At 50.1% G+C, this 16850-nt stretch overlaps 2 protein-coding genes across 6 annotated transcripts; one reads left to right on the forward strand and one right to left on the reverse strand.

Annotated features, from left to right (window-relative positions):
* Positions 1-2668: 2668 nt before the first annotated feature.
* On the reverse strand, positions 2669-3148 carry LOC120704699 (mRNA decay activator protein ZFP36L3-like). The gene has a single exon (XM_039989184.1). The coding sequence runs from the start codon at positions 3146-3148 to the stop codon at positions 2669-2671; it is 480 nt and encodes a 159-aa protein (XP_039845118.1).
* A 1325-nt stretch (positions 3149-4473) lies between these two features.
* On the forward strand, positions 4474-12336 carry LOC120702302 (G-type lectin S-receptor-like serine/threonine-protein kinase At2g19130). 5 transcript variants are annotated; one of them, XM_039986024.1, is made up of 3 exons: positions 4474-4696; positions 4764-4949; positions 9950-12336. In XM_039986024.1, the coding sequence occupies exons 2-3, from the start codon at positions 4769-4771 to the stop codon at positions 12172-12174; spliced, it is 2406 nt and encodes an 801-aa protein (XP_039841958.1). In that variant the 5' UTR covers positions 4474-4696; positions 4764-4768; the 3' UTR covers positions 12175-12336. The 5 variants fall into 5 exon arrangements, with proteins under 5 accessions (XP_039841958.1, XP_039841955.1, XP_039841957.1 ...); XM_039986021.1 differs by having other exon boundaries at positions 4474-4663; positions 4753-4949; XM_039986023.1 differs by having other exon boundaries at positions 4474-4663.
* Positions 12337-16850: the final 4514 nt, after the last annotated feature.

Here is a 16850-nt window from a genome sequence, read left to right on the forward strand (position 1 = left end):
GAGGTGTACCACCCGCCAGTCATCCATCGGGATCCTCGGCATATCCATCCCATGGTGACTCGGCGGATGGCATCTCAAGCCGAGACTCTCGCCGCCACCGAGGGAGAGCCGCAGATCTCTCCGGTACCCTCCTCTGTCCGCGACGCCTTGGCGGATCCTCACTGGCGTCGTGCGATGGAGGAGGAGTACGCAGCTCTTCTTGCCAACCAGACGTGGGACCTCGTGCCGCGTCCGTCTGGTGGCAATGTGGTGACTGGCAAGTGGATCTGGACGCATAAGCGTCGGGCTGATGGCACACTGGAGCGCTACAAGGCTCGCTGGGTTCTCTGGGGGTTCACTCAGCGGCCTGGTGTGGACTACGATGAGACCTTCAGCCCAGTGGTGAAGCCCGCCACAGTGCACACGGTCCTCTCGCTTGCGCTCTCGCGCTCCTGGCCTGTGCACTAGCTGGACGTGAAGAATGCGTTTCTTCACGGCACTCTCTCAGAGACTGTCTACTGCTCTCAGCCAGCGGGATTTGTGGACTCGAGTCGCCCAGATACAGTCTGCAGGCTCAACAAGTCTCTCTATGGACTGAAGCAGGCTCCTCGGGCTTGGTACTCTCGGTTCGCCACATTCTTATTGACATTGGGATTCACCGAGGCCAAGTCTGACACGTCTCTCTTCGTCTACCGCCGTGGGGATGAGACTACATATCTGCTGCTCTACGTCGATGACATTGTGCTCACAGCCTCCAGTCAGCAGTTGCTTCGGTGTATCATCTCCTCTCTGCAGCAGGAGTTCGCTATGAAGGATCTTGGTCAGCTCCACCACTTCCTGGGTGTCACTATTGAGCCTCGCCCGTCTGGTCTTCTCCTTCACCAGCGGCAGTACGCTCTTGATATCCTAGAGCGGGCTGGGATGACTGATTGCAAGCCCTGCTCCACTCCTGTCGACACTCAGGCGAAGCTGTCTGCTGATCTGGGTGATCCAGTGGCTGATCCTACGGCCTACAGGAGTCTGGCCGGCGCGTTGCAGTACCTCACCTTCACCAGGCCGGACATCACCTACGCTGTCCAGCAGGTCTGTCTCCATATGCATGTTCCCTGGGAGTCACATCTTGCTGCGCTGAAGCGTCTCGTCCGGTATGTTCGTGGCACTGTGGACCTCGGCCTGGTGCTTCACCGCTCGTCCTCTGCTGAGCTGGTGGTCTACACCGACGCTGACTGGGCTGGCTGCCCAGACACTCGTCGCTCCACTTCCGGCTACGCCGTCTTCCTGGGCGGCAACCTGGTCTCCTGGTCGTCCAAGCGGCAGCCGGTTGTCTCCCGCTCCAGTGCCGAGGCGGAGTACCGGGCTGTCGCTAACGGCGTGGCGGAGGCGTCCTGGCTACGACAGCTCTTGGCGGAGCTACACAGCCCACTCGCCAAGAGCACTCTCGTCTACTGCGATAACGTCAGCGCCGTGTATCTCTCCACCAACCCCGTCCAGCATCAGCGGACGAAGCACGTGGAGATCGACCTACACTTCGTGCGCGACAGAGTCGCGATCGGCGATGTTCGGGTACTCCATGTCCCGACTACCTCCCAGTTTGCTGACATCTTCACCAAGGGGCTGCCCTCCTCGACCTTCTCGGAGTTTCGATCCAGCCTCAATGTAGCCGGTGGCTAGTTGTGGCTGCGGGGGGGGGGGGGTATTTGCCCTTTGTACCCTGTTGTACTCTCTTCTTGTCCAGTCTTGAACACCGCTGCGTCGGTAGTTCAGACTGCAGGGGGGTATTAGCTTTCTTGTTGTCCAGTCTTGAACACCGCTGCGCCGGTAGTTCAGACTGCGGGGGGGGGGTGTTGGAGTATATTGGGCCCATGTATAGGGGCTCATCTAGAGGCCCATGTATAGGATCTATATATCCCACCCTTCTAGGGTTTGGAGGAATACAAGCCACTATTCTCTCCTATCCACTCCTTTACATGGTATCAGCCTAGCTATCATGGCTGCCGCCGGCGGCGCCTCCATGGCCGGCCGGCCGGCCGCCGGCGCCGCCCCACCTCTCCTCCTTCCCTCTCCTTCCCTCTTCTTCCTCTGCTCCGGCCGCCGCCCCTGCGCCGAGCGTGCTAGCTCCTCTACTGGTCGTCGCCTCCACTGGGCCGGCTACCCTTTCCTCTGCTCTGCTTTGCTTCTCCGCCGCCGGGGCCTCTGCTCCAGGGGCCGCCGCCTCTGCTCCAGGGGGGACCGTCGGGGCGTAGCACGCGTGGCTCCCGGCCACTGCTACGCAGCCGCTCCCCACCACCGCCGCTGCTCTAGTCGCCGCCGCGGGCGGCCCTCTGGTGCCGACGCCGCCAGCCTCTGCTCCGCCGACGCCGCCAAAGCTCGTGTGCCAGGGCCCGCGTGGCGCGCCGCCGCCAGATCCCGCGCCCCGGGCCGCGCCGCCGCCGGATCTCGAGCCCTGGGCCGCGCCGCCGCCGGATCTGCGGCTTGAGGCGCGCCGCCGTGCGGATCCCGCGGCCGTCCTCGCCGCTGACGCTGCAAGGCCGCAGGCTCCTTGGGCCGCCGCGCAGGCCGCTGTGGATCCCGCGGCCACCCTCACCGCCACTGCTGCAGGGCCGCTGGGCGCGCCACGGACGCCCTACGCCGCCACGCGGGCTGCTACTCCGGTGCTGCAGGCGCCCCAGGGCACCGCCGCCGCCCCTGTTCATGGCGCGGTGCGGCCGTGGCTCCTGGACGTCGCCGACGCCGCCCCTGCTCTCGGCCCGGCGCGACCGTGGCCCCAGGGCGCCGCCACCGCGCCCGCGTCCTCCTGCAACAGCGCGCCCGCGGTGTCCGCTGCGGCCTGGCGTGCCCTGTGACGTGAGCGCGACGCGCTTGCTGCCATCGAGCAGACCGCTGCGCACGCCGCGCACGCCGCCGTCGCACCCTCCACGCTCGTCGCGCGGGTGCACACCGCGCAGTCCGTCGCGCCCGCCGCGCGCGCCGCGCAGGCTGCCGCCCCCGGCGCGTGGCTGCACAAGGGCGCTGCCGCCACCCCCCCGGTCGCCGGATCCATCTTCCCCGGGGCCCCTGGAGCCAGACCTGCTGCTCGGGGCACTCCGGACCTGACCCCGACGACGAATCCTGCTCCTGGCCCTGGAGGTATGTCCTGGCCATCATTCAGCGCCCCCTGGCCAGGGCGCATCCCGATGTGGCCGGTTCAGGATCAAGGGGGGGCCTCGTCCTCAGCCCCAGCCGGCGTCCATGCTCGCCGCTACTGCTCCCCGGTTCGCGCCATTCTGGACCCCGCCCGCTCTACCCAGCCAGCAGCCGAGCTGACCTGAGGGGTGGGACCAGGCCGCACTGGCGCCAACTAAAATGACTCCATCAAGGCGCACTCGAGACCTGCGAGGGCATGCTCCCCACCGCCGAGGACCTGCACCTCGTCTCCCGCTGCATCACCGTTGGATTTGAGTACATGATAATTGGGTAGAAAACATATTTTATAAAAGTAGTTTTTTATAAGTAGACATAAAAAGAATGCGGAGGAGAATAACCACTTTAAACACGGCATAATCTCGCAGTGTCACAAAGTCAATCGTCGGTCATGGTCCTATATTCTACTTTTATTGGCAGTGCAGTCATTCTCTGGTTGGACTTTAACTAGCAGTATACATTATAACGCGCATGCATGTTGAGTTGTTGACGAAAGTTAGAATTCTTAAGTTAGTCAGAAAAAAACTTTTTTAAAGTACACACCAATCCCCACTTGCTAGTCTCGTGGTCCTGTTTTCCCCCTTTTCCAGCAGCGCAGTCATTCTCATGTTGGACTTGGAGAATAATTTAAAAAAAGTACATCCACGACAACCGGGGTTTGCTCTAGGTCGTCTCTTGACCAGAAGCACGGCTACGCGCAAAAGATATTTTAGGCTGCGTTTGGAAATAGGGATAAGGCTAAAGCCAGCGCCTCCCCTATTCCTCTCCTCCATCACTGTAGAGCATTTAATTTATGTACTGTAGACAGAGAAAAATAGTTAGAATAGTGGATGTGGTTGTTGGAATAGTGGATGGGGATGGGTTTTGGGAGAACCGCTGGATTCAGCCTAATGGATATCTAGATAATGGGTTGTTGGCACATTATCCGATGCATTATCCTAGAATATCATTGCTCCTGGATAAAGAGAGATACAGTACTACATATCTAACGAAAAAAATCTAGAACTATATATACTAGAGAATCTCTTAAAAGTTTATCTAGATTTCAAAATCAACTATGAACCAAACATGGCCTTCTCTTTTATCTCTAAATAGATGCACTCCAATATGAGATTTCTCTAGACGTACATGAAACTACATTATCAAAGAGGTCCACTTAGTGGCATGCCACGTCACCATCCATTAAGCCATGTATTTATAACTTTCAATGATTTTCTATGCTTACGTGCATGCAATACTACTACGTGGCTTATGGACGGGGGCAACACTCGTCTTCCTGCCGTAACGCATGGGGAATTTATCTATGCGGGGTGGACCGGCAAAGACTCTGCGCAGTCAGTCTATGCGTGCTGGGCACTTCAGCAAACATGTTAGCACTTAGCAGCCACCACATCATAGCCAACTCCGCCGGCACGGCCCTTGGCTAGTGTATATATATTATACATACATGTTATAGTCCGGCAGATGTTGAACTGAAGGCGCACATCTGTAAGAGGTAGAGGCAGTGAGTTGATAGCAAATCCATCTTCTTGTTCTTGTCGATCCAACTCCGGCTTAGAAATTAATTTGAAGATGTTTTGGTGGCTGATTCAGTTTATTTCCAGCAAGCATGACGAGCTGGCTAGCTCCATTATGTGTTCAACATCTAGCCCTGCTTATGCTGCTTCTTTCGCTCCACGAGTCTCCGTTGCACGCGACTGATACGCTCACCGTGACCCAGCCGCTGTCCGGTGACCGAAAGCTGATCTCTCAAAACGGCAGCTTCGCACTGGGGTTCTTCCAGCCTACAGGTGAGCCATTTTTTTTCCCCATTCTTTGTTTCAGCTGCTGGGCATACTTATCATTGTTGTATGGATCGCTAGCTAGACAAATCAAATTCACCCAACTGGATTCTAACATCAATCCTAGTCGAATATGAACTTGTTCAGGCCTTCATAATATGATTTTTTTTTATCGTTGCATCCATGTTCTTTATAAAGTTGTGAAGTCACATAAATTCCACCACAAAGCGTGTAATACCCTTCTCTCATTCCTTTACCTTCTTTCCTCGCTCACTGACCACCACGCTTCCTCCTCCTCCAGCTACCCGTCCATTTGCTCTCTGCCTCTCCACCCCTTGAGCCCAAGCCCCACGCAACGCCAGCAGCCTGAGTTTCGTCGATAGACGGCCATCATCAGATATGTTGGTGGTTGCTTGGCTAGAGGGGCTGGGATGCAGGAACTAATAGTTGGGATAATAATACAATAGATAAGAGTTTGAGAGATCAGAGGGGGTGGGGGTGGGGTGGATGAATATCTGCAATACGGTAAAAACGCCCTAACAACCCTTATAGTGGTTTTTTTCAACCATATGATATTTATAACTGCATCTAGGCTGACTTTGCTGTGGCATTTCTGTGGTTTTGCAAGTTGCAACATCATAATAACAGGGACAATTATCACATTTTTGCCGATTAGAATTCGACAAGGCTGTTGACATAGCATTTTGTCCATGTGTATCAAGTACCTTCTACCGAGTGATATTCAATAATTTGAAAAAACATGAAAAATACTGTCAATAGCTAACTAGTGATATTTCTAATGAAGTGTGTATATACAACTCCCACTTAATTGCTAATTTGTTCTAATCTCCATTTTAAAAAGGCAAGTGCATTAGTTTAGGACAGTGCATTTGACTGTTTTTAGAATTTTTGGATCACCTTCAAGATAAGAATAGTCAGTTCCACGCTTATTTTGTATTTCTTTTACACTAACTTTGCCTCAAAACTTTAGCTGATTCACAAACTTTTTAAGGTGTGAATGTAACATTGAATTCGGAAATGTTAAGGTTTTTGTTAGAAATAAACCCTGTAGGATCTTTGATTAGTCTAAACACATGAACACGGAGGAACGCATAATCCCGACTTAAGCACTCCCTTTGCATTTAAATATAAGTCGTGATTGACTTTTTTTCTACAACTTCAATCATACATTTTATTTAAAATATTTGTATAAACATATAAGAAACAAGTTATGCTCAACCTCTCTACAATATATAAAACAGACAAAAAATAAATAACAGCTTATAATTTTTTTGAACAAGACGAATGATAAGGTTATAGAAAAAAGTGAAACCTGATATATATTTAAATAAGGTTATAGAAAAAAGTGCAACTAATTACAATTACTCGAGATGAAAAGAATGCATGGCTCTCACTGTTGCTGAGACTTTCGGATGGTTGTGGACCGTCCACTCTAAGATGGACGAACCAGATTGATCTTACAACACCTAGATACAGTGCATCACGTTAGGGAACATTATTCACAAGGACACATATTACTGTTCCTCTCAGTGACTTTGCTTCTCCACGTTAGACTAGTTCACCAGGGCACCCGTCCACTATTCCAACTACCACCCTCTCCGTCTATGGTGAACCCGTCCACTATTCCAACTACCACCCTCTCCGTCTACAGTGCCGCACAATGTATGGGCACTCCTTTGGATTGGACTTCGGTAGAATATCACTTTGTGCACATGCATCGAGGCACATGTAAAAAATGGTTGGGCCAGGCTATAGCACATAAGGTCATTTCTAGTGGAGATTTATTAGAGTTTATTTTTATTAAATGCTACGATACATCAGCGTGTTTGGTGACATGACAAGGTAGTTATAAAGAGAGATAAAAAAAATATTTGTGGAGGTTTCATCTAGATGAAACACGAGATACATAGATATCTAAGACAAAATCTAATATAACACTCTTTGTAAGTAAAATGAAACTTTATAATGTGAATGGCCTAAGAGTCAATTAGGCCGGCTGATCATGGGTGGCTTGTTAGATATGTGTCGAATATTTGTATGAGTACGGTACTTTGAGTTGTATTAAAGGTATAGGGTAGAGTCTTTGGCAAACTTTGTAACCCGAACCTCCTTATAAATATGAGGAGATGGATGTTGATGTAACCGTAGGATGACTAGATGGCTTGGCGTGGGAATGTAGCGTTGCCATGGTGTACCCGAATATCAGCATAACTATCAATAACGGGAAGAAGTGGCCATAGTCATGCCCCGGAGATGTAGGCTTCGGTTGAACCTCCATAATAAACAGCGTGCCTCCGGTGTTGTCTTTGATTGTGCATGAATATATCGATTGATCCATAGGCGCTTTCACATGCTTGTTTTGTAACAAATGGTACTAATGCAGTTTGGATTGGATCTTGAGATATGTGCAGTGGATGACGGTGGAAGCACAAGGAAACATGTTCCATGGGCGCCTTCGGCCCCCAACAGCAGCCTCTCTATAGGAGAGGCAGGAGGAGGAGCCTGGCGGCTTGACCAGGACTGAACGTAGCTGGGGAAGCACCTCCTGCTTGCCCTTCTCCGATGCCGTGATGCGATTGGCAAGCAGTGCCACCTCAGAGTTGGGATGGAGCGGATCGGAGCCAACCACTAGAAACATGGAGTTCAAATTTGAATCTGGGCTTGAGGAGTATGTGAGGTCGAGCGCCTCAGGGGCATATGCTGAGTGGTAGTGTGGCGGAACCGTCTGAATTTAATCACGTTCGTGCCCCTTTGTCACCTCCGGCTCATAAGGAACATGAAAGGGATAAAACCTGGTAGTCCGTCGAGTCGTTCCACGGACGCTCAATTGCAAACAGCGTCCGAGGAACCGAAATCAAACATGTGGAACTCACGAAGGAGCCACAACAATTACAATACATATATATTTCATACAACACGTGATTTAATTTACATAACAAAATTTTCGCTACTTCTGTAGGACCGAGAAGGCGACTTAGAGGGGGGTGAATAGGTCGACTCCAAAAACTTTCACGCCCAAACCCTCTCTTCTCCAACGTGCAAGATCACGTAGCAACTAGGGTGTTACTGACCCTAGGACACGAAGAGGAAAGCATTCCGGAAGCACTCGCAACGTCTATGAGAAAAGATGGTGAACGAGCCAAAGGAGCAGCCAAGGCCACAATAGCCCAGCACGCTGGATAGTCCGGTGAGGGTTGCCGTGTCACTTCCAGGCGGGCCCGCCCACGCTCGATCCGAAGCCATGGCCGCCCACGCACGGCACGAGTATCTCGCGTGCCCTCACCGGGAGAGCCGTGGCTTTGAGGGATACATGGGAGAGCCGTGTCATCACCAAAATGAGTAGGTCGCTGTCACGGGTTGTGCGCTACCGATAGACCGCCATCCTTCAGATTTGTTGCTTCAATGAGTAGGTATCTCTCCTTATTTTAAAAAATAAGGATGTTTTTGAAAAATTTCATATGTATAGGTATGGTGGTATATGAGAGAGAAACGGAAGAGGCACAACAGAGTAACATGCTTGGGGGCTCGCCGGGCGCAGCCCAAGCGGCGGCGCCCAGCGGCAGTGCCCCCGACCCCGAGCGGCCGAGCCGAACCCACCGCCGCCAGCTGCCCAGCAGGGCCAGCACGCGAGCTCCGATCCCACCCGACCTCGGGCGCTCACCTGCTGCCACTGCCAGAAAACCCTCCTTTCCTCTCCGCGGCCGTGCTCGCCTCCCTCCCATCCCCTCCGCCTCTGGGCAATGGCGCGCACCATTACCAAGGACGTGGAGGAGGTCATGCACGTCGTCCTCACCTGCCTCCCCGCCCCGCCCTACCCCGCCGCCGGTGGCTCCCGCCCCTCCCCCGGGATATATTTTGGGCCAAGTGTGCGTCCGTCTCCTCCTAGCTTAGCCGGGAAATGAGTAGGGAGCGTGAATGCCATGTGTCCGATTCGAGGGATATATCGTTCAGCCCTCTGAGGGGCAAATTATGGTGTTGGCCCCTCCACCTCCGGCAACAAGAACTTGGCCCCGGGTACGGTAGCGAGATGTGGCTCTAGCTACTGGGCCAAGTGTGCGGCCGTGGCTTGGAGCTTGTGGCCGACTTTTGCAGTATTTATATATACCACCACTACGATACCTGTGTAGCTAGGCCGCATATGCGTGCGCACATACACGCATGCACACTTTTACCTCCACTACCGCCTACTTGGCCCAAAGTTTTTTTTAAGCAAATGGCAAGAGGTCTACTATCCGGTGGCCAACGCCGGATTGTCCGGTGGGCGACCTGGTGCTCCTACATGCCGGCTTGTCTGATCCCCCGCACCGGCTTGTCCGGTAGGAAGACCAGAAAACCTAAAACCACACAAAAACAGGTGGCGACTAAACGCTATGATCTCTTAGCAACCAAGGTGCTAAAGACCTTAGAAAAGCTCCCAAACACCCCCAAAACCACCTAAAATCAAAGATAAAGACAAAGAACACACAAACCGTGATACGCACACCAACTCAACACAACACACACCCACTCAATAGCCGAAGCAAGGTAAGCTCAAACACTAAAACCGGCTACACAGCAAAACCCCACTACCACCTCGACAATGCTCTCATCACACACAAGTGAGGTCAAGGCACATATCACTTGACACTCAACACACAAATAGGGCTTGACCTCTCAACTTCTACTAGATCAAGAGCAGCATGAGGCAGAGAGGAAGAAGAATCAGGGATAGGCAGAGAACAGTTCTTTCTTCCTTCTCAAGTTCATATAGCTTTCATAGATAGTTCTCTTAAACTACTCCCTACGACTTATCCTTCCCGCTCCTTAGGCTGCACATAGACAGCGAATTAATTGGGCCTAATGCACTGTGGACCTACAATACGAGAGCTATTCTTCTTGGGCCGAGTTCCCCGTAAGGCCCATTCTCCTTGGTGCTATCAGGATCATTAGATGAACCTGCTTGTCCCCTTTTGGCATCTAACATGTGGCCTGAATTCTTCTATCGGCAGGTGCAGATGGAGTTGCTAATGGCAAGTGGTACATAGGGATTTGGTACAATAAAATACCTGTGCAAACTGTAGTGTGGGTGGCTAACAGAGAGAAACCACTCCTAGATCCAGCCTCGTCAAAGCTAACAATCTCCGATAGTGGAAATATTGTTCTCCTGACGAACCGCTCTGAGTCTCATGTGTGGTCTACCAATATCAATAACAAAACTTCCGCCAGATCGACAGTTGCAGTGCTCCTCGACTCTGGGAATCTCATCGTCAGAAATGCGTCCAACACCTCTCAGGTGCTGTGGCAAAGCTTTGATGATTTCATAGACACATTTCTCCCGGGAAGTAAACTCGGCCGCAACAAGAGAACCGGCAAGACCAATCGGATGATCTCCTGGAAAGACCATGGCGATCCAGCTCCAGGAATGTTTTCCTGCCAGTTGGATCCAAATGGTTCGCCCCAAACCCTGCTCCAATGGAATAGCTCAATAGCATACTGGACCAGTGGCAACTGGACTGGCAATGCATTCCCTGGCATGCCAGAGTTGTCGACCACCAATGCACCCAGTGGATACAGTTTCCAGTTTGTCGACAATGAAGAAGAAATGTACTTCACGTACGACATCAAGACTAGCCCACGGATATTTTCTAGGGGTGTTATTGATGCATCAGGCCTGTTCCAGTCTCGAGTATGGGTGGAGTCGGCACAAGCATGGATACCTTATTTCACAGAACCAAAAGCCAAGTGCAGTGTGTATGGCATGTGCGGAGCATTCAGCAGGTGCACTGAGAATGCAATGTCATCATGCAGCTGCATCAAGGGCTTCAGTGTGAGTAATCCAAACAGTTGGGAGCTAGGTGACCAAACCACTGGTTGCAGAAGAAATGTCCCTTTGCGATGTCAAAACAATGGATCGGCGAAGGAGCAAGATAGGTTCTATGAGATCAGCGGTGTGAAGTTGCCGGATATGGCGCACAGAATAGACGTAGCAAGGTTTCATGACTGTGAGTTAGCCTGCCTGAACAACTGTTCCTGCACTGCTTACTCTCATAATGGTACTTGCTTGGTTTGGTACAAAGGTTTCATGAACTTGCAAGATGGTATTGGTCCATTGGGAGATAGTATCTTTATTAGATTGGCTGCCTCTGAGTTTCCTGGTTCAAGAACCAAGAAATGGTGGATCATTGGGACCATCATCAGTGGGCTTGTTTTTAGCTGTGTGGTAGCCATTGTATACTTCCTACACAGGAGAAAGCCCACTGGCATAAATCAAAGTGAAGGGTCGTTGATAGCTTTCAAATTCAGTGATCTGCAGACTCTAACCAAAAACTTTTCTGAGAAATTGGGTGCAGGTTCATTTGGTTCTGTGTTCAAAGGAATTCTACCAGACACAACAATAGTTGCAGTTAAGAAACTAGAGGGCCTTCGTCAGGGGGAGAAGCAATTCAGGACAGAAGTGGGCACCATTGGGAATATCCACCACATAAATCTGATCCGGCTATTTGGATTCTGTTCTGAAGGTGCAAAGAGATTGCTCGTCTACGAGTTCATGCCCAATGGCTCGCTTGACAAGCATCTGTTCGGCGGAAGCTCCCTGCTCTTGAGCTGGAGAACTAGATATCAAATCTCCCTAGGAATTGCAAAGGGTCTGGCCTATCTGCATGAGGAGTGCCGAGATTGCATCATACACTGTGATATCAAACCAGAGAACATATTGTTGGACATGTCGTTCGTTCCAAAGGTGGCAGATTTCGGGATGGCGAAGCTCCTAGGCCGGGATTTCAGCAGAGTTCTGACTTCCATGAGAGGCACAGTAGGATATCTTGCACCAGAGTGGATAAGCGGTGAGGCCATCACAGCAAAGGCAGATGTTTTCAGCTACGGTATGGTGCTCTTTGAGATCATATCAGGGAACAGGAATGTGAAGCAAACAGAAACAAGCACAGGCCTGTTCTTCCCTGTCTTGGTAGCGAGGACGCTTCTACAAGGAGGGGTACAGGCCCTGGTGGATTCTGAACTGGTCGATGATTTGAACTTGGATGAGCTCGAAAGGCTGTGCAAGGTTGCTTGCTGGTGTGTTCAAGACAGCGAGAGCTCGAGGCCAACAATGGGAGCAATAGTCCAAATCTTGGAAGGATTAGTAGAAGTTGAAATGCCGCCAACACCAAGGTACCTCGAGGTTCTTGCTGGAGGTTGTGCAGTGCCTGCGATGCTCTCTCACGATAAGACTAGTTGAACGAATATGTATTTAATTTACCTTGCCTCATCCAGGTCAACAAAACATTTCAATAAGAGAAGCACTTTGGGACCCTTAATTAGTTCTGCCATCAGCTTACTTTGGATTAGTAATTACATTGCTACTTCAACAATAGAGTAGAGTCCAACCAATATTTGTGAATTCTCTCTGTGTTCGTCTCTCAAATCTCTGCCACTAAAAAGGAGAAACACCATCATGTATATGTTGCTGTGTGTTAAAATCCACCCCAGCATTTTCTGTGATATTTGGGTTTTAATGCCTTCTCTATGATATGTGTGATTTTTAATGTGGAAAAATGAATGTAAAATAAATATTGCGTAGAAAATTGTTAAAAATTCATGTTAACATCATTTTGGTCAGTATAGTGCATGTAAAAAGTTTCATGACCGGTACTTTCTGTTTTATAGATAAAATATTTATTCTCATGTGCTAGGTAACATAAATAGTTAAATGGAAAGTGCCAATTATCATGCTTATAATGTTCCACCAATTTCACCCTGTCATTCTCTCTGTAAAAGTGTGCTATATGAATTTTTGGGACTTTATTTGCCACTGTTTTGTAGAACACCTAATAAATGGCTAAAAATAGGGATAAATAGGCCTAGTAAATGGAGAAAATTCAAAATACTATGTTATGATGCTCAATAAATTCTATAAATTTCAGTAGGCTAAATATGGTCTAACAATATTCCAGTAAAAATTTGAGCTCCAAATAGGCTAGTTTGATTTTCTAGTGAAAATAACAAGCCTATTTTGTGCCTCATTTTATTTCCTGTGAATTGGTACTGTGAATTTAATGCTAGAAAAAATTATGATAGCTTTATGATGTGTTTATAAGTGTCTCTACAAATGTTCAAGTCATTTTAATCAAAGGAGCTCCCAGAACTAAAATAACAAGCATATTTTGAGCATTGTTTTAATTTCTGTAAATCACTTGTTACGAAATTAAATCCCCAAAAATTCTGGTATTATGTTTTGTGTTTCATAATGTCTCTGTAAATTTTCATACCATTTGAGTCAAAGAAACTTGCAGAACCTAAATAACAAGCTAAAAATCACTTATAAATGGGTAACTAAGTAGATGAATGTTTTAAATTTAATTCCAGAACTTTAACCAATTGTTTAGCCTACTGTTTTGACATGTTTTAGGGTTCATTTGGATCTGGTAGCTCTTATTGTGATGAAGGAGTGCAAGTGACTTATGTTTTGTGCTAAGAAAGATGAATATGAGAGCACCATACATTGTTTTGTCATTTTTGTTTGTGATTTTCGTAATGCGTACCATCTCATGCATGCATGACATAATAGGTCCACTGATTATCGATGTTGGGAGCTGATATAGATGTTTGGTTATATTTTAGTGATGAAGCCCGAAGGCTAAGGATCTTTTATTGACTAACAAATTCTTGGTTTCCTGGTTTGGTTTTCAGTTCTTCATCTTCAGGTAGGTACCTTCTCGGTACCTACAATGATGTGCATTTATTCCTATTTAGCACTTTATTCACATAATGCTTATCCCTTGTGTACTGTTCTTTATGTACTGTTTATTAAGTGTAGGAGTTGTATTGAAAATCCACATGCATAGAATTTTCCTTATTTATAATGTTCTTGTTTACCATGTTGAATGTTGTAATCATGACGAACTGCTTAGTCATGCTTAGCACCGGTAGAAGTCGAGTAAAATAATTCACTCGCGAGAGATAAGTGTAGGACACTGTCTGGGATGTCAGACAATTTCCGATCGGAGGGAGTATCTGGTTGCCTTGTGTTGTGGATGTTTATATTGTACTCATGTTTTAAATTCCTGCAAGGTTTTATTTACAATAATGCTTGCCCTATGCTCATATGGATAGTAATCACCATTAAGGAAATTTATTGGTTGCAAATTTAGATTTAGCATGTCACTACTAGAGAAAGGGCTATCCGTCCTGGTGGGCAATGGAGCCGGGACTGATAGGAGAATCAGCCCCGGCTCCAAAGCACAAAACCCCTTGGGGCGCCATGCGGGGGCGCTGGCGTCTCATCAGTCTCAGTTGGGAACGCCGGTGGCCCCCCAGCGAGGGTCTGTACCAGTTGGTGTCACCAACCAGGACTTTGGTAACACCAACCAGGACTAAATATTTTTCTAGAATAAACAATGGCATGGAGGATTTTGGTCCAGGTTCGTGGAATCAACCAGGGACTAAACCCTTGGGCAGGCGAGCACGAGGGGCCTGTTGGGGACTTTAGTCCCGGTTGGTGTCTATACCCTCCCTTCCCAGAATTTGATCTCCTACGCGCTAGCTCTGCCGCCGATCAAACTCCGACGTTCAGCCTCCCCGGCCCCCGTTCATTTGATCCACGTTCCACTAATGATGAATTAATTTGATCATGGGAATGCTAATCAATTGGGTTTTCAACTGGCCTATTTAAGCACAACCAAGCGTGTGGCTGGATTAATGTGCAGGCCAGTGTCATCAGCGACAGCAACAGCGAGCGCCATGGGTGGCTGGAGCTCGGGCAAGTACACCAGCGACTACGATGACTTTGACATCAAGGAAGGCGAAGAGGTTAACCAGCCGTGGCTGCTGCCAGAGGAGGAGGAGGAGATCGAGGAGGAGGAGGCTGAGGAAGAGGAGGAGGAGGAGGAGGAGGAAGATGAGGAGGACAACAGTGATGACGATGACGATGGCGACGGCAGCGATGGTGATGATCACGGCGGAGCAGGCGTCGTCGACGCACCACCAGCAGCCAAAAGGCAGAGGCTGCAGTAGCGAGCCAGCCATCGCCGCACGCTTTTAATCTTTTCCTAAAAGTTTTGATGTAATATATGTATCAAATTTTAATGAATTAAAAATTTTCTTCTCCTAGAGTAAATTATCTATTCTATTTTTAGTTGGATTTTCTGCTCTATTTTGAGTTTTGAGGGTAGAGATTTAGTCCCCATTGGTAACACCAACCGGGACTAAATATATTTCCAGAATAAACAATGGCGTGAAGGCTTTTTGCCAATACCCCCTTCCAACCATTTAAGTCCTGCCGGCCTCGTTGCCACCGTCACGCCACCCTTCCTCTTCCTCTCCTGCCACCGCCTCAATGGAGCACCGCCCCCACCCAGCCGATGCCATAGCGACATTCTACAAAGCACGCACGCTAAAGGAGAAGGTCGCAACATTGAAGCTCAGGGATCCTCGCCACATCGAGCATTGGTGCTGGTGGAGGCTCGAGAAGTACGGCTTCACTCAGAGCTTCAATATCATCCGTGATGCCATCTCCAACCACCGTCGCCGCGCCGGCGAGCCCTACATCTCGGCGACACTCAGACACACCTGGTACGCGCTTTCAGAATTATGTCTTGGAAAACTTTTACTGCGTTGTAGTTTGGCCTATTAGTTCCCTCTGGTCTGGCACCTTTGAAATTTGGATCACCCAAACCAATGGCGTTCCCTGCAGCATGACCTTTGTTGCAGAGGCGCTGAACTTCCATTTCTATGCTCCACCTGAACGGTTTAAGGTGCAACAATGCCGCCGCTCCCTCTTCTCCACCTCGGTCTCCTCCGACGCCGTCCGTAACCACCTCCTCCGTATTGGTGTCTTTGCTCTCCATGGAATCATCTTCTTCTTCCACGCCGATCATGAGGCTGCCAATCTCGCCCACCAAAGCTCCGATCGGTTCTCTGGCGAGGCTGCACAAATTCAAACTCCGGGCGCGCCAAACCATCCGGTCAATGGTCAACATTTGCGCCATGAGAACTCCCCTGTGGGTTCACACGGTCTCTTTGACCAGGTCCATCCTGGTCAGAACGTTCACGCCACACCTACGGGATATGCATTTCATCCTCCCGTGGCGAACGAGAGGTCATGTCCTCCTCTTAACTCTCCCCCTCCTATCGTGAGAACTGGGGCTCTGCACTTCGATTTGACTGGAGGCACTACTGGGTGCAATGCCTCGTCGGCCGGCCAAGCCTCTGAGGTCGAGAATGCCCGTGATGACAGCTCATCAGCCGCGATTCTGTGGACGCGCCGACGTCGCAACACCTAGCCTCTCGCTCTACTGGCAGATAGGCGGCTATCAGCCCATTTTCCTCCACGTATGCCTCCCATGCATGGGCTCGCGTTCGCACGTCTCCACCACCTCCATCGAAACTCTCGTCCCCCTCCAAGAAGAGCGCCTTGTGTTATAGATGCCTGGCCAAGGATCATCTGGTCTCCTCTTGCCGCGACCCTGTGAAGTGCAAGTTGTGCTACTGTTTCGGCCACCAAAGCCACGAGTGCAAGAAGCTGATCAGTGCCATGCCTTCCTCCAACTCCAGCTCTTCTGCATCCCTTGGTAGCTACCGCACCCAACCTCCTTCCCACGAGCACTCTCCCCAGCGCGCCACTATGATCGGAGATGCCGCGAGCCGCGCTCGCTCCATGCACCCTCGCGGGGGTGTTCGAGCGCGCTCTCCTCCTGCGCCACCACCTCCATCCCCGGCGTCCATGGGTGGCGAGGGTTCATCGTCTTGGCACCCGCTCCTCGACCTGGTGGAGGTGCACACGGATGATGGCGACTACGAGGACAGCAAGGTCTTTGCCTACATCGACCTCGAGCGCGACCTCCACAACCTGTTCCCGTTCATCCGGGAAGCCATGGAGTGCCGGTGCGGTGCTCCCGCGTTCCGCTTCACGGCGGC

Source organism: Panicum virgatum, chromosome 4K, assembly GCF_016808335.1.
Source record: "Panicum virgatum strain AP13 chromosome 4K, P.virgatum_v5, whole genome shotgun sequence".
NCBI classification, from domain to species: Eukaryota; Viridiplantae; Streptophyta; class Magnoliopsida; order Poales; family Poaceae; genus Panicum; species Panicum virgatum.

Coding starts and splice junctions, on each gene's coding strand:
- LOC120704699 (XM_039989184.1), bottom strand. CDS start 3,148: ATGCGCCCTGGCCAGGGGGCGCTGAATGATGGCCAGGACATACCTCCA.
- LOC120702302 (XM_039986024.1), top strand. CDS start 4,769: ATGACGAGCTGGCTAGCTCCATTATGTGTTCAACATCTAGCCCTGCTT. Junction 4,950..9,949: donor GGGGTTCTTCCAGCCTACAG/GTGAGCCATTTT, acceptor TTCTATCGGCAG/GTGCAGATGGAGTTGCTAAT.